The 18,011-nt window shown below is 41.7% G+C and overlaps 1 protein-coding gene across 1 annotated transcript in view; it reads right to left on the minus strand.

Annotated features, from left to right (window-relative positions):
* The window catches only part of CSTF3 (cleavage stimulation factor subunit 3), a 57,732-nt gene extending 40,930 nt beyond the window's left edge, over positions 1-16,802 (minus strand). Inside the window, exons 1-3 of the mRNA XM_082231591.1 lie at positions 16,481-16,802; positions 6,691-6,792; positions 6,470-6,565 (exon numbers count right to left, since the gene is read on the minus strand). Of these exons, the coding sequence (XP_082087717.1) occupies positions 6,470-6,565; positions 6,691-6,792; positions 16,481-16,510 (228 nt within the window). The 5' untranslated portion in view covers positions 16,511-16,802. The remainder of the gene's footprint in view (positions 1-6,469; positions 6,566-6,690; positions 6,793-16,480) is intronic.
* Between the last annotated feature and the right edge of the window lie 1,209 nt (positions 16,803-18,011).

The following is an 18,011-nucleotide window of genomic DNA, read 5'->3' on the forward strand; positions in this document are numbered from 1 at the left end:
GATCATTGAATTTTAACTATAAAGAGTCTGTTTTCTCAATTCTTTCAGTGTGTGAAAAAGTGACCTTCAACAGGCAACTGTCAAAATTTTTGACTCGTATATGGAATTGTCTGCATGAAGTACACAGCCCAGTGGGTCATGTTGCAGCCCATGTTTCCACTTTCCTTCCCCATCCCCTTCTTTGAATGTATAATAATGTATTAAAGTTGTTTTTAATGAATGTTGTGTAGTACACATAAAAAACTATGTGTTTTGACTTGAGGAATGTTTTTAGACATTTTTTAAAATTGGTTTACGGTTTTGGTCTTAGCTCCTTTTTTTGCTTTTATTCTAAGTTGCTTATTATTTGATAGTTTGTAACTCATTCTGGGTCCTGTATACAGCTACAGCAATAGGATTAAAATGCCTAAGTAAAACTTCCTTCTTAGTTATCTACAACTGTACTATACTGGAACACTCAAGCATATTATTATGAAGCTAGATTTTTTAAAAATACAAACTGCAGTGGTGTGGGACATTATTCGAGAATGAAAATGTAAATTCCCTATTTTCTATTATTTTATTTATGGTGTTTGATAACATGAAGTTCTAAGTATCAAAATTGTTAAACTTTAACACACGACTGAATTCTGTTTATTTGGAAGGAAGTCTCTCAGGCCGAGTTAACAGAAGCCATAGTTCCCCACTATGTTAACAGATCAAGGAACTCCCTGCTCTCTTTCCTTCATGGCTGCAAGGATACCTGAAACTTCCACTTTTAACTACAGTTCTCCACAAGATCAAAATCTAGCACAATGTGGTTTGCGTAAGCGAGGGGTGGGGAATATGTGGCCCTCCAGGTGTTGCAGTATCCAACTGTCAACAGCCACAGCCAACATGGCCAACCTTCCGGGATGATGCCAATTTAGCATAACATCTGTAGGCCCGCAGGGTTGCTATCCTTTGTTTAAACTAAGCAGCCCAATTTCAGGGCAAATCTCTTCCTTATGGCTTTAGAAGGCTTACTACAGTTCATTCACATAGCAGAAAACAAATTTATCTAGTAGGTGTGTTTAGAATTGTAGCCTTTGCCACTCAACTGCTCGTTCCGGAAAATTAAATCAAAGGGATATATTTTGTTGTTGTTGTCGTCCCTTGTGTAGTACATTCCCAGAATAGTACTTTGTAACATTTCCACACTATTATTGGACCTAAAACATTTAATGAAGCCTCACAACAACCCTGTGAGGTAGGTAACAGTATAGCTATTGGATGGGAAGCTGTTGAATTAAACTTACCAAAAATGGCCCAGGATATCAGAAGAGGTAAGAAGAGAAAGCTCAGATCTAGTCATCGGTATGTGCCATGAGGATTCACCAAGATTCTGTGTTTCTTTAGCTGTGGCATAGTACTATTTGTAGAATTTGGCAGCAATCATTAATTTTTATCATGTTCACTTAGCTGTTCATGTTAGATATTCTCAAGTTAAATTGTATCACCATCCTTGTGCCATAACTTTTTCCATAGCTAAGCCTCTGTACAACTTTGTACGTTATAAAAGCATGTTACTGAATAATTGTATCCATATGCATGGCGCTGTCATAAGAGCGGATGCTCAAATTTTCAGATTCGCTAGCATTCAAAACTTATTCTGTCTTCTAGCCCAGCACCATCCACATGCTCACTACTGAGAAAGACCAGATGAATAATCTGGGCTCCTGTTCTATTTCCTCCAATCTACTCCCTGACACAGTATCCTGAACACTGATCAGCTAACCAATACAGTATTATGCCTCGCTCTGTGGAGATGCAGAATCCAGGTGAGTGAATGTTAAGAAACCACAAAGAAGGATGATCAAACATGGGATGAAGATAAATAAAGCTGCAATAAAAATGCATCTGTACCTTGCACTATGATGTGCAAGATGATGTGGCAAGAGAATAAAATATGGCAACAAAAAGACTGTAAGGAAGGGTATTTTCTGGATGAAGAGGTGGAAGTAAAGACTCTTACGTTTGAATGAGTATAGGAGCAATACAAACACCTTACTACATTTTAGAAGCAAAGGATTGCCAGGCAACAGGTAATGCACCGAGGTAAGCATTGCTGGGACACAATCCAGGCAAACGGGATAAGATGGAAGAAGAGGAATCTTCCATGGCCTAGCTCTGTCCTGGATTCTCTCTATACCTAGACGATGCTGCTTCATGGACAACAATAGACATAGATGGAGCTAGATGTTCCCATCTCATTTGTCCCATAGCAGTAGCCTTGAAAGTTATAGTCTCTATCTACCTTCAAGCTGGCCCAAACTATCCCTGGTTATGCAGGAACACATTTTAACTATCTTGGTGTCAAACAACCAATTTTTAATTGGACGGAGATTGGCACAGCCCAATATTCATGTTCCTTCCCAATCAAATACATCATCACTCCTCAACTCACACACACAACTTTTCATAGATGCAAAATCTGTTAAATACACATAGGAAGAACTCTATCAAGCAGTAGTGACAGAAAAGGGAATGCCATGTACAGTGGTGCCTCGCAAGACGAAATTAATCCGTTCCATGAGCCTCTTCATCTAGCGGTTTTTTCATCTTGCGAAGCAACCCTATTAGCGGCTTAGCACTATTAGCGTCTATTAAAGGCTTAGCGGATTAGCGGCTAAAAGGCTATTAGCGGCTTAGAAAAAGGGGGGGAGCGAAAAAAAATCGGAACACTTGCAAGACGTTTTCGTCTTGCAAAGCAAGCCCATAGGGGAAATCGTCTTGCGAAGCAGCTCAAAAACGGAAAACCCTTTCGTCTAGCGGGTTTTCCGTCTTGCGAGGCATTCGACTTGCGGGGCACCACTGTACCTATTTCCTGACAAGACAAAGGCAGAATGACAAACAAAAATTTTGTTTGTGTGCAAAGTTTTGGAGTTGACTTACAAGAAATTATTTATTTCTTTTCATAATGTTAGAAAATCAGAATATTAAAAGCAATTTTTCCAACAGTAAATGATACTACGAGTAGTAATATAAAGCTTTAGCCGACGAAGACAGTGCCTGTTTCCTACCTACATCCTAATACAACTTATAACCACTGAGTGACACAGGTAGGACTAAATAAACCCAGAGTGTATTTTTCATTTTGGAATTGACACATCACATAATTTTTAACATAATCCTTCTAGTGTCACTGGCGCAGCAGAAAACAATGTGCCCAAAATTCAGTCCTTTACATGGTGACATCCAGCAAGAACCATTCACCAGTGGAAACAACTTCCACTTATGCAATGGGAATACTAACCCTCTGGAGTAGATTTGGAGGTCAACAAGGGGGTGGGGGAGCACTCCTGAGGTGGAGGAGAGGAAGGATATATCCTACTGCATTAAGTCAATTGCATACTGTTGGGTATCACCATTTTTAATGTGACTAGCGAAGTAATTGGGCCAAAAGGTATCTTAAGAAATCTGCTGATTTTTGCCTGGAAAGTACTGAAATAAAAATATCCTATGGGTTTTTCAAATTAAAACTGATTAAGGACATTTTTAAAGGATTCATTAAAAGCAGTAAGGCTTACTGTCACACAATGTGTTTAAGACTATAAACAGGAAGATAGTAACAGTATAGGAGTTAGAGGCACGAAATCAGCAGAATAAGACACACAGTATTTCTTACAGTCTTAAAATTTAAAGATATTTACAATCTGTATATGAAAATTTGTAAATTTGACAAATTCCATTACTTCTTTTAAAATGCTAATTCATTAACGTGTAACCCATTATAATTCTAAGGCAGTAAAAGGACCAGGGCAAGGTAAAATTTGTGGATAAGAAGTTTGTCAGACTTAACTATCATTTTGCTCTGTAATTATATGCTTATGAGTGAGTGGACAAGACAATGCTTTAGTGGCTTGGACAATGCTTCTGTAGTCATAGGCATGGGAGTCAAAAGAAGATTTCCACAACCTTAATTCATATGGAGGCCGGCACTAATGGCTCAAGAAAACTGGAGACATACAAAATACTTGTAAAGTCAAAATCCACTATGTAAACCAACAGCTTATAAATCCTATTTTCAAGTACAAACATAGTGAGTACTTTCTAGCCAGTTCCCCTCTGAAGAAAAGACAGAATATACATTTTATTATTATTGGGTGTACCTTTGGTCTGACATGTATCCATGGGTTGAGCATCCAAAGGGGCCCAAGAATGAAAAAATGTCCTGTCTTCTTTTCCATTGCCAGTCTCCCAAGTCTCATGGGAAGTGATATGGGACGGAATTTTTTGTTTTGTGGGTTCATTAGTAAAAATGTACCAATTACAAATATAATATTAAGGAAGCATGGGAGTTTCAAAGGTTTTAGCTTTATTTACAAGTAAAACAAGTATGCTCTCTAGGGAAACTAAACATTTTCTGATACAAATTACCCATCTCATTGCTCATGGGTGTTGCTTTTAAAAGGCATTCAGCCAACTGAAGGGAGATGTGGGGGGGGGTCACAGGGGGTTGGAAGGAGAGAGCTGAAATGCATATGAAGACAGTGATGGCACACTGGGAGGAATTCAATGCTGTGCATTTTAAAACATTCTATCAGTAGAAGCACTTTTCTTCCCCAAGGAAACAATCTCTTTTCTCCTCCCGTCTGCTATTCAGAGGCGGGGCATCTTTCACACACCCCCAAGCCAATTTGAAGGGGGTTGTGTGGCACGTTGGGGAAGGAGAGGGTTAAAGTCTTGAGTTGCTAGCAGACGTCCCTATGCAGATTTCCGCTAATAGGCCCTGGTAGTTCAATCAGGCCATTGGATCCTGAATATTGTCCAAATACTAAAGGTGAATGTTCCAGCTTATTCTACCATAAACTATTATCTACAACTAGGGTTGCCAATGTTGGGCAGTATCCAACTAAATAGTTCTGCCAGTGCAAGGACTTTTAGGTGCACAATAAAACTTCACTACCTTGTCCTCTCCTTGCCTACTCCTAATAATGTTCCGGGGTGGGTGGATGGGAGGGGTTGTCCACCAACACGTCAAAACAAATTTACAAAATGAGCAGGGAGTGTGCAGGGAGATGAGAGGGCAGGAATGTTCCAAGATTCCAGAAGAAATTATAACAGTATTACTGAAGATTAAGACTTTGACAATGCATGGGATCCCTATCTACTTTTGCCCTTCACGGTTATGTCTAACAGTTTACAATGTGTGAGTACTGGCCACTAAGAAAGGACAATATTGCCTACTGGATGCACATAGGCAAGTGTACTATTATAATGAAGTTTTAAATCCAGGGTTCAAGGGTTCTCAAACCAACAGCTCTTCAAGCCTTCTGAAGACAAGTAGAAGAACTGGGAAAGTCCACAGCCTAAAGCTATGACCAAGCACAGAATAAACAGAATAAACAAGAGTAGCATTCATGGCACAGATCTTTCCATGAACGCTCCTTTCATCTGTGGAACAAACATGTCAGATACTACCTGTGGATAAATCAGCACAGATAAAAAGATCCTCTGGTATGGATCAGCACATGCTGGTGGCAGGTGTAGAGAACAGGGTGTAGAGAATACATCTCTAAAAAGGCTGCCTTACATTTGAGAACCTGCATTAGCAGAGAGGGTGCTTAAGGTCTGTTCTGAGACTAATCTCTCAACATTTAACACACTTAACATTCAACTGCATATTGTCTGTGCAGTCTTACAAAAGTTATATACTTGAGACTCTCTTACTAATATTATATGCCGCATACAACACCTAACAACTTATTTTACTTACCATTTTAGATAAAGAGTTAAGTTTACTCTAATTTAACATAAATACTATAGTTATTATAATGTTAAAAACCTATGACATGCATCTCCACATGCCAGGGAAAGTCATATTTATATAAAGTATTATTATGAAGATGTTTTTCTGAGAATGCATGCTATCCATAATTTCAGCTCATCCTTTGCACTTTTAACAGAGCAGGATAAAAAGCTTATTCATTTTGGTTATGAAATATTTTGTTAGGTACTTGAAAATGTGACTTGCATAATTCACATTTATGTTTTACCGCATTCAGTGATTTTCAAATAAAAATATGCATTTCCAACCCCCCTCTAGCAAACATTTCAAAAACTGAAACAGCCTAGGAATAATAATAAAAATGTTAGAGCCCAACAAATCACAAAGCCATTTGTTAATTTTTATGGGGGAAAAGGAGCTCTAAATAAATGACACAGGAGGCAATAAATTGACACGACAAGTAAATAAAAGGCTAAAGCACTCCAATACCATTGAAACGGTTTTAATGTTGTTGCAAGTCCATAATGCAACAATCATCAGATCATAGAGAGACCCAAATATTTAGAAATAATTTTAATTACCCCCTTTCACCTGTTGTACAGAATTAAGAAATGCTCAATCCCTCCTTTACCCGAGTTTGTGTATGTGCCTAACAAGTTATGTTTCAGTGCCAACTTAAATTCCTATTATATGTTTAAGAAAGAAAATGAAAATATTAACCTCAGCTTCAATGTACAGTTTCCAGAATCTGCCAGAACTTGGGAACTGGGCAACAAGGCGTTCATAGGTCTTCCGTGCTTTGTCTATAGGTTGATTCTAAAAATTGAAAACCAATAAATATTTACAATATTTATAATGTAAAAATGTATTGACATTTACTTCAGAACCAATCACTGTGAGTGGACCCATTGATAAGGAAATGTAATCCTATGTCACTAAACCTGTGCCTCTCGAATGAGAATGCTCCAAGCGTCAAGGTCATATGGATTCTCTTCTAGTTTCTTTTCAGCTTTCTTTACTTTTTCTGGGACATATTCAGCAGCCTAGAAAACACAAAGTAGTTGGTTAAAAGGGTATATAAATATGTTAATAAAATCAATGCCATCTGCTAGCTATATCATCAATGTTCACATATCCATAGCAATCATTAGATTAATATATGCCAGCCTACAAGTTTTTCCATAGTAGTACTTTGATGTGTATGCACAAGAATCACACATCAAGTCCACAGAAAAGCTCTCCATTGCAATGTAAAAAATGGCTCAAAATGTTAGGTTTAAATTGAAGGTTATTGTAATAGGCATCACCAGTCTTCTGCATTAGTACCAAGAATAATACATGCATGTTTGATTCAGTCTTGGAATACAAAACAGAATAGCTCCTTCCCTTCTCCCAAACAACAACAAAAACAGAGTATCACTAGTTAAAAATTATTTTAACAAGTTTCTAGTCTTTGAGAGAAACTTTTTAAACTGTTGGTCTACAATGCAAACTGAGGAGGAAAGGAGGAAGAAGACAAATAAAAGTACAATTTAAATGAAATATCTGCAATTCTACACTATTTTATTATTTTCTGCTTAACATAAAGCTGTTGCCCATCTTGCTGCCTGGCAGTACTCTCTTAATGGTACAGTAATTCCTTCTATAGCCTCAAAATAATTTAGGATAACAATAGATTTTCACCCTGACACTGGATTCCAAAGATTTAAGAGTGCTCTTCTTATAAATAAAGTAACAAATTATCATCAAATAAATAAATAAATTCTGATTTCAAAGAGCTTGCGTAAGGTGACTGGACTGGACTTCCTCCCAATCCCATGAATCTAGGATCTTCTGAATAAGCTATGACAGAAGGTAAGTTTGAAGACACGGGACTTATTAGTTGTAGTAATAACTCCCCGTTCTTTTAAAGAATGCAGCCCATTATTGTGTAACTAAAAAAATAAAAATAAAAATGCAACACTTCAGATACTACACACAAGCAACCCATATTAAACCAATGAGAAAGCTTCCTTCTTCGTATGCCTAGATATTTTTTGAAATTAGTATTTTATTTTATAATCTAAAATATTAAGCAAGTAAAAGAGTTTGTCTACACTAGCTGTTATACAGTGTGTAAGTGCCAGGCTCAGTCATTTGGGAAGACTCCAAACCTTTGCATATTTATAGTTGTCTAGCTATATATGGAATTTTGAAAAACTAATAGTGACAGTTAAAGACTGAGTTGAATCTAACTTTGGAAAGGGTGCAGTATACTGATACATCAAGTAGCACTAAGATTTGGCAACACTCAAGAATGCTAGCAACTGTGGTTGCAGTATAACCTTAAGGCTGAGCTACACAACAAGAAGGAAAAACTAACATTCTAGTTGAGCCTATTTATCTTACATTGTGTATTAGAGCAGTGTTTCCCAACCACTGTTCCGCGGCACACTAGTGTGCCGCGAGATGTTGCCTGGTGTGCCGCGGGGAAAATTTAAAAAATTGAAAGATTTTTTTTAAGCCAATTTTTCGATTGGGGCGCCGTCACTAGATGACCCCTGGGGTTCCCTCCCTCCCGCTCTGCGCCTCCCTCCTCCTCCTCCGGGGAGGCCCTTCCTGGCTCTCGGCCAAGGCTTGGCGGCTGCCACTCACTCACTCGCTCGCCCACCCGTCCCTCCATCCCTGCACCCGGCCTCTCCCCCTCCATCCCCGGCGCGGGGGCTGCCGGGATCCATAGTCCCCTCGCCCTTGGGCTCCGCGCCCACGCGGGGTGCGCGAACTACGTTTCCCAGCGTGGCCTGGCGGGCCGGGCGTTTTGTTTGAAGCGCTCTTCTCCCGGCCATGGAATGAGCGCAGCGGCGGCGGCCGGGCGGGCAGGGGCTCTTCCGCGCAGACCCTGCGCAGCCTGCCTGCGCCCCCGCGGAGATCGGGCGGCAGGATGGAGCCCGGGGATCCCCGCGGAGGCGGAGCGGTGGAGGCTGCCCCCCAGGCAGGGCTGCGTCGGGGTGTGTGTTTATTTTTGCAATGCTGCATCCGCGCCGGAGGGGACGCATCGGACCGCGGGGAGACCCCTTGGCAGGCGTGCAAGGCAATGCATGCGTGCAGGCGTTGCATGGAGTGCAGTGCAATGCAATGGCAACGCGGCGCCCTGCATGCATGCATGCAACTTCCACCGGCGCTCCGGACTTGGCAGGTGAGGGGGGCCCCCAGTGGGCGGCAGAGAGAGCCGGGAGGGTGAAGGGGAGCTGGGGGGGAGCAGCGCTGCTCCCCGAGCCGAGCCCGGGGGGAAACTTCGGCGTCGTTGCGCCGGGTGTTGGAAGCGGAGGCTGGCGGGGGCCCCTCACCTGCAAAACCTGGTCGCCTCTCATATATTTCGTGCATTGCATTCATCGCCCGCTTTCTCCTCCAAGGAGCTCCCGGGGGCGCGCGTGTTTCTCCCCGTGTTATCCTCGCAACAACAGCCCTGCGAGGTGGGTCAGGCGAGTGGCCCAAGGGAGCACCCAGGGATTGTCCTGGCCAGGTGGGGTGATTTGAACCCTGCTCTCTGCCCGGCCTTCATCCTCATTTAGCCCCCACATGTGCATGACTGTGCATGACTGAGGTTTTCCCCCCTCGTCTTGGCTATGGTGTGAGTCTGTGCTGTTAATTAATGGGGTTCTGCCTTCGGAGAAGATGAGCCAGCCCTCAAGGAGGTGATTATGTAATTTGCTAGCAATTCATGTCCCTCCCGGCGTGATGCTGCGCGCTGACGTCACGGGGCTGTAATGGTGGTGTGCCTCGAGATTTTTTTCATGAAACAAGTGTGCCTTTGCCCAAAAAAGGTTGGGAAACACTGTATTAGAGGACTGCAGTCTTGCAGGCCAGTATCTATGAGGTAGTTGACAGTTTCCCATCATCATTATTATTTGCCTAAAATACAAAGAGCTGCTCAAAAGCAATAAAATCAACACAAGGCTGTGTCTCCAGGATTACAAAACATGGCAGTACCTTTTCTCAAAAGATGAGAGCAAAAGAATCATGGGCTGCCATTGGCTTAATCTAGCAGGCTCTTCTTGCCTTCTCCCAACTCCTACTTTTTCACATTCCATTCCATTCAAAGCAAAAGGGTTCAAATGAGCAAAACTACTAAGAAGAATAATGTAAGTATGAGCATAGTTGGTTTGCAGGACTGTGTCATGACTTAGTCCTCTGGCTTTTAGCTTTTATTCAGCAGAACATTATACCAGGATGTTCGAATAGGTAGAGCATTCGAACAGGTAGAGAAATCCATGAACGGGACTTAATACTTTACTAAAAAAAATAATAATAATTAACATCCCCACCCTTAAACTTGAAATAATCAGTTTATTAAATTTATTGATTTCTGCAAAAATATGGGGTCTACGTTGTTTACTCATGTAATTCATGAGTGGTTAATGTTGTTGTTGTTTAGTCGTTTAGTCGTGTCCGACTCTTCGTGACCCCATGGACCAGAGCATGCCAGGTTAATGTACAGTGGTTAATGTACAGTGGTTAATGTACAGTGTATCTATTATTTTGCATGGTTTATCTCATTCTATATAAAGGTATCTTTGCAAAATAGTAACTACTACAACAACCAGTCTGACTTGACTTCAGCAGAGGTAATGAAGGTAAATGCAACTTTGGCATAAAACAGAATCCCAATGTACTGAGCTGATGAGACTCAGCTACAAAAAATCAATATGGACTCATTCACATAAGCTCAAACAGTCCTATGGCTAAGATTTCTAACAGTATTCATTTATTAATTAGATTTATTATATTGTTAACTATTATTATATCCCTAACACATGCAGTGACAACCATTAAGTTAAACAAAATAACAATAAATTTAATTTACAGCATGTAATACTTTATCTGTTCCTGCCACAATACACCACTAAACTCACCTTCACTAACAAAGCCCTGGATGAAAAAGTATTAATTAGCATCTAAAACAAAACAGAGTTGGTGTCAATTGCAATTTTGTGGCAGGGCATTCATTCTAAAGGCTCTCTCCCAAAGGACTCTACATGGAATAGCAAGGGCATCTCCAGTAGATCTTGCAGCCCAGGTAGGATGAAATGTTGCAGCTGCCTTGGGAACCTTCAAGTTGAAGGGAAAGGTTTGTTACCCAATGCTGTCTGTGGCTGAACAGAACAGCAATGGAAAGTGAAGTCCTGTTGTCTGAGCAGAGGTCTATTGGCACAACACTAGCTGCCATCCAGAACAAATAACACAACCACCTTGAATAGGGCTTGGTGGCATATAGGCAGCCAGTGCAGGCTGGCGTTACTTTGTTCTACTTGGCTGAACTAGTCAAAACTGTGGCAGGAATGGTCTGAACCAGTTGCAACTTTCAAACCATTTTCAGTCCAACCTAGAGTACGTTACAGTAATCTGATAATTGTGTGGGTATCCCAATTGTGCAGAGCCAGAAAATCAGGTACTTTCACACTGAAATTCCTCTACAAACAGACACCATACAGCTGTTACAGAAAGTGGTAGTAACGTCAAGGGTGGGACTAAAAGCAGGGCCTCTCCTATATTCACATGCCTACGGACTACAAATGAAAATGCATGATCTAACATGCAATCCTTATTACAGCACTCTCTGACTAGGGAACCTGCATTTCATTTTCAGATTTGTAGTAAGAAAGAAAAAAAGATGACAGGCATGACAAACTTCATGGGGAGAGGCATGTGATATGTGGAGCTGAACAGTGCAGGGTGGTTAAAATAATTCTAATTAAATGTTATTTGTAACATGCGGCTTAAAAAAAATAATAACCTGCCTAAAAAGAAATTTGATTTAACACCCATATGTCTACACTTACTCTGAAAACTGAATCATGACCAACTATCAAAAACAAAATTCAAGGTCCTTAAAAATGAATAAAAGATAAAGCACTGGGAGGGGTCCACTGAGGATAGAAATATAATAACAACAACAGATTAATAGAGAGTTTGGATTTGATATCCCGCCTTTCACTCCCCTTCAGGAGTCTCAAAGCGGCTAACATTCTCCTTTCCCTTCCTCCCCCACAACAAACACTCTGTGAGGTGAGTGGGGCTGAGAGACTTCAAAGAAGTGTGACTGGCCCAAGGTCACCCAGCAGCTGCATGCGGAGGAGCGGAGACGCGAACCCGGTTCCCCAGATTACGAGACTACTGCTCTTAACCACTACACCACACTGGTGTTGTATTATATTAAAAGTACTGTATATTTATAACTGTGGATTTCCTAATGGACCCAGTATAGCAAGTTGTTATGTGTACTAGAATTCAAGAGTTAATCATCCACTACATGCTATTGTATCTCTATTATGCCTCCCACTATTTCAGTTTGCATTTTTTTCAGTTCTTTAGTTATGAATATTTATTCTTTATTGAACATGAACATTTACTTTCTATCACCTTTCCCTAGGAACTACCATCTTTAACTGGCACCTAGAAAGCTAAGAACAAATCAATGCATTTTAATGGTTTCAGCATCCAGTAAACATGCATGATTGCACAGGAAATATATGAATACCAAAAATGAGAAACAATTTACATCTATGATTTAAATGGGTCTTTTTTTACAATTTAAATCAATCAACCCTATGATAATTTAAGTGTGAATAGCATGAAGCAAAAGAATCTCAATACTTCTTATTATGAAAGAACAAATCTCTATCTGTCCTTCCAAGCCTAAGAAAGCGATCAACAGATACGAGTTCTCAATCTCAGCTGCACATTGCTGCCTCCCATTGCAATACATGTGTGGCTAGAGGACTGCCTTTGTATTCATTCTACAGGACAGCAAAACTACTTGGACATTCACTATTGGTCTTTCTTCTCAGTCAAGAAAGACAGCTCCCTGTCTACTGTCCTAGTTAATAAACACTGTAGTAAAATAGAACAAGGTTAAGCAACCAATGATGCACGCACAGACATTTTCCAAACTGGGGAATATGTGAGAAGTAGAAGTGGGTGTGTTTGAAATATGAAGCTTCAATGAACCAACTGATTCAAGATATAGTAGAGAAGGGACAGTTATACAATTAACAAAAAGATGCAGTCATAAAACCTCTTGTGTAATTTCTGAGCTTCAGATATTTTATGCAATTCTCCATTTCCTTAGAAATGGGAGCAGCACATACTGGGACTAGCTGTCTGGAACAACACAATAAGGAAATGGTACACATAGCATGTTCTTACATTAATCTACCTTAACTAAGCACATTATGAAACCTTCCTTGACTGGTTAACTGTTGCTGCTGGGTTGAGAGAACGGATAGTATTCAAACACAGGCTCAAGAATTGAGTTTTAAACAAGTCATAAATGTATTACAGCTGATGAAAATGCAAAATGTTAAACCCAGCCAGGTGACAAAAATTATGTCGAGTGTCACCCTTCTTAAAATTTATGTGGGAATGAATGAGGTAAAAAATGACTGTGCTTTGCTGTAAGATCAATTAACAACATTTATTTGATGGCAGTGAAAACCAGTGAATGAGCCATTTACAGTCTTCCTTCTTTCCTCTGATGTTGTACTGTTGAACTGGTCATAAGCAGGGAGGAGGAGAGCAGAGCACTGATAAAGTGTGATGTATACTATTACTCCTTCCACTTGCCTACGGGACCATATTAAAAAGTTTGAAAACCACTCGGTTACAGAGTGGCAATCTTCACCTAAGTCTTTCCTTATTTATTGTCTGTCAAGGAACCTATGCACATTGCAGAGGATTCAGACAATAGTCAAAGATGCAAACTCAATTAACATTGAGGTCTGTGGGCTATTGCCACTGCCTTACGTGAACTGTACTTTAGAATGCATCCCAAACTCCCATGCATTCCCATGAGTGATCCACTCTGACTGAATTGAGTCTGAGGTCAGGAGCCATGCCCCTTGATGTGAGCCCATAGATTGTTGGGAAGGACACCTGTCCAAATTCTAGCCTAGATAGAGAACTTTCATTTCAATGGTCCGTTCAACCCAGAGTGATATGTGAAACCACATATAGTGCTAAGAATACCAATGCTGGAACACCAGTGCATGTTTGCCTTATTGCAATGATTTATGACAGACCTACAATGGAGACACTCATGCAAGTTCTGAGACAGATAGCCTGATAAGTTCTCCTTTTTATTATAAATTCTGCAGAAACTAAAATCATTTGCACATTTATTAGCAAGGAAGTTCCACTGGACTCAGTAGGACATGCATCTTCATATAATTATTCTTAACTTTTTTCTTCCTAAACTGAAATACAACCAAGACATTTGGAATCCTTTTCCATGTAAAGGTATTGCTAGCAACTACCGTTTCACTTCAGTTTCCCAAGCCTGTGATACTATGACCAGGGATTTTAAACAGTTGCCTGTATTTTTACAGCAGAGCTTTCCAAACTGTCACAAAAAATTATGTGTGTCGGCTGCAGTGTGTAGGTGTGTTATGCGAACACTCTTATAAGGGATTAGTTTAACCTCTGGTTTGCTAGTAAAATTGAATTACTGTGTTGCAAAATGATGCATGTTTAAAAAGTGTGTCACCAATGTGCAAAGTTTGGAAAGCTCTGCTCTACAGAAAAAAAATTCAACAAGATTTGAAATTGTCTTCCAACACTTTGGTTGGCAACTTCTGTCTCTTAAAGCAAAAGCAACAGTGTGCTCCAATATTTGGTGTATGCACACATTTATTCCTTGAATGGTTTTGAGAATGTTCAAGTTATACTCAACTTCACTCCTGCCCCTGCTTAATCACGAGGCCTACCCCTCCCATGCTAGTGAAAGAAATAAAAAAAACTGTGGCTGGAATAAATAACTGCACAACAGGAAGACATCCCAACATAGCTCCTTCTGTTATCCAGGCTGCAGCAGTCTAAGCCATGTCTCCAGCTTCACTTCTCAGCTTGTACTACTGAGGCAGCAGGTTGGATAAAATGAGGTTCAGATGGCTTAAAAGATAATCTCCCCCCTTTAACAATCCTTCATCCAGACTACTGCATCCAAAGATACTTGGATTTGTTTTTATTTGTTGCAACAGTAAGTGAAAACCAGGGATCCTTCCAGTTTGGAGGCAGTATGTTCTGTGGGAAATGCAATGGACTTTCAAGTAACAGAAGGAGGGTTCTTCTTATGTTTGTATTATATAAGAGCAGGTATGCCTCTCCAGAAACTCTGTCACCTTCGCAGAAGCAAAGCAAACTATAGTACCATCTACCATCCTGGTTTCATGCACTCTGCCAAAATAATTTACTTCCTCCTATAGGAGACTAGACTGGCTAGTGAAATTTAGCCTGCCATGTCCAATATTACGGTACCTTGATGTACCCAAACCCAACCAAAGAGCACTACTAACAAGAAGGAACATAAGCAAAATTTCACAGGCAGAATAGTTGGTGGAGAAAGATTTAGTTTTTCCCCAGCTGACAAAAAAGGAAGCATTCAGGAAGGACTATCCATATGCACATACAAAACTTTTATATCTGATCACCAGAAATAAATCCAACAGGAAGCAATCCTTGGCATCCACTTGGTTCCACAGAAACCAGTGGCATATGTTATTTAAAATGCATTGAAGGAATTATTAACTGCAATCCTAACTTTAAAAAGCAGAGTTATGTTTGTTTTGTGATCTGCAAATTTAATGTGAATACCAAATAAATAAAAATAAGCTAAAGGGCTTGTGGAACCTCCTTCACTTGAAAAGCTGTGTTCTATTTGTTTTATATTGTATGTTTCTAACCTCAACAGTAATTTGCCACACAGTTGGGAGGCGGCTTCTGTTTTATGAAACACAAACTGGCCTCACAACTTCAGTGCATGTGATGTTTGGATTCTGGCTAGTGCCTTCAGTATATGTCTACCTTGGATACAATTATAACCTTAAAGGTACCCCCCCCCCACACACACACAAAAGTAGTGTCTTTCACAAAGCACACCATAATATAATATTTCTGTAATATTAAACTCTTATTAAAAATAAATTTTAAAGCAGTTTCATTCAACTTTTGAGCACATCCACACCCACTTTACTTTGAATACACAAAATCGGGTACATAGAACTCAACAGTTTTTTGCTAAAACAAAACCTGTACAAATCTTTAAACCTATCTTCATGAAACCGCAGTGCGTTAAATAACGCTTTCCTGCCTTCTAGTAATATAAAGTTGTAAGCATTCGCCTATTATCTCACACGTGGAAATTTGAATGGGAAGACGCCCCCTCAGCGTCCGAGCAATTAAGTCCACGAGGGAAAATACATTAAGGCCTCAACGCTATACACATTCTCGTAAGGGCCGCTGAACAAAGCGGAGCTTGCTCCCAACTAAGTGCACACTGGATCAGCTTTAAATTAAGGCCTTAATACTAGGATAAATCTCAATCTTAAATACCCTTACCGGGCACAGGGACCTCGAAAGGGCTGGGTTCTAAACAAGCATTTTCGGTCATGGTTCCAGCCAGCTACTGAGTTGAATGGGGAGAAATAACTGGGGCGAGTTGGAAGATAGGGAAATATTCAATTCTGAAACTCAACAGGCTCTACGAACTGGGGGAGCAGGGCTGAAAACTGAGAAGAGGCCGCAGCACAAAGGCGCGCACGTTACACAGGCCCGACCCCGCACCACCCTGAAAATCGCCATTTTCACCTCTTCCAGGCTTCGGTCATCCTACCAGGCCCAACCCTATTCCCCCCGCCCTCGAAACAAGTCCCCCGCCAAGTGAGACTGACTCAGCTCGGGAGGGCCCTGGTCGCTCACCTGGTCGCCGGCGGGAGCTTCTCCAGACATGGCAGGCTGAAACAGGCCCCCGAAGGGGGTGGGAAGAAGCGGCCTCGGGTATTTAACGTGTGCACTTGACCCACGCCTCTTTCCTCCTTCCCCTCCCCAAACCCCCGCACACCTAGCAAGCTAGCCGGCCGGCCAGGCAGCCCACCAAATTGCCCCCTGCGTGCCGCTCCTGCCTAGTTCCGAGGAACAAAATGGCGGCCCAACCGCCCCACAACTCTTGTCTTCCTCAGTAAAGGGTGGAGGCGGGGCCAACCGGGAAAGCGCGATGGCGCAAGGGCTGCTGGGAAAAGGAAGGAAGGAAGGAATTCGCGGCACAGTACGATAAAGGGGGCGGGGGACAGCGGCGCGCGAAGGGTTAAGCCAACAAACAGACCAGAACTTGAGCGAAGAGCGAGCGAAGAGGATGCTGGGAAAGAAGGCGGGGGGGGGGGGAAAGAGGCAGCAAGGAAAGCGCCCACAAGTTGAAAGGATGGTTAATCATGGGGGAAGGAAGCCGCTGGCGCTATTTGACGCCTCGGCATACCGTAGGCGGAGGGGAGCCGGATGTTGTTGAACTACAACTCCCATCAGCCCCGGGAAGCGTGGCCAACGGCCCGCGTTGATGTAGGTGTAGTTCATCAGCATCTGGCCAAAGGTTTTCTACACCTACCATGTAGTACCTGCGAGAGGTGGTAGGCTGGCGTGGTCTGCGCCTTTCTTCCTCCTCATGGGCGTAGCCAGGATTCTTGGGGGGGGGGTGCAGAACCTCAGTTTGCTATGTGTTTTTAATGATGGGAGGCACTACGCCCATGTTGCTCCTCTTTTTTTTAAGAGCCCCCCCAAGCCGGATCCTGGTACATGAGGCATGGACTTCGTTAAAAGCACGCTGAGCGCAGGAGTTGGCTTTGACCGAATGGAACAGAGCTTACAGTTCGTTCTCTCTGTCGCCGATTCAGTCCGTTTTCACAACCTCAACCAATTGGGAGCCTTGCTCCCTTGCCAAGCATCTCTCTTCTTCCCACCCCCACTCTCTCGCTCGCTGGGTAGACCTGGACGCCGGAAATTCCAATGCTTTTCAACGAGTAGACTAGGAATCCCTCACACGCTACGTTTGCAGACACAGCTAGTTTCAGGGTATTGAAACTCCATCCCAGAATAGATGTGTACGTGATGGTGACAGGTGTACGTGATGGTGACAGGTGTGTGCACGTGTGCCTGCACGTAGAAATTTTGTGTTTCCAATTTCTAGAATGGAGCTGGGTTCAAGGACACATTCCAGCAAGGCAAAAGCATTCAGGAGGGATGCTGAGCAGGCCCTATGAGGGTCATGACCTGGTGAGAGAAGGGGATACCTTGGGGAGAATCCTAAAGGACAAATACAGAGGACTGGAAGTCTGCATTCAGTATTTCTTTTGTTGTAAGAGTTATAATGCTCGAGTAATACTTAGGATTACCTGAAATGTAACTGCTGGCACTGCATGCTTTTCTGAATACAGTACTGTATTATCTTCTACGCAGTTCT

Source organism: Podarcis vaucheri, assembly GCF_965113315.1.
Source record: "Podarcis vaucheri genome assembly, chromosome: 1".
Lineage (NCBI taxonomy): Eukaryota > Metazoa > Chordata > Lepidosauria > Squamata > Lacertidae > Podarcis > Podarcis vaucheri.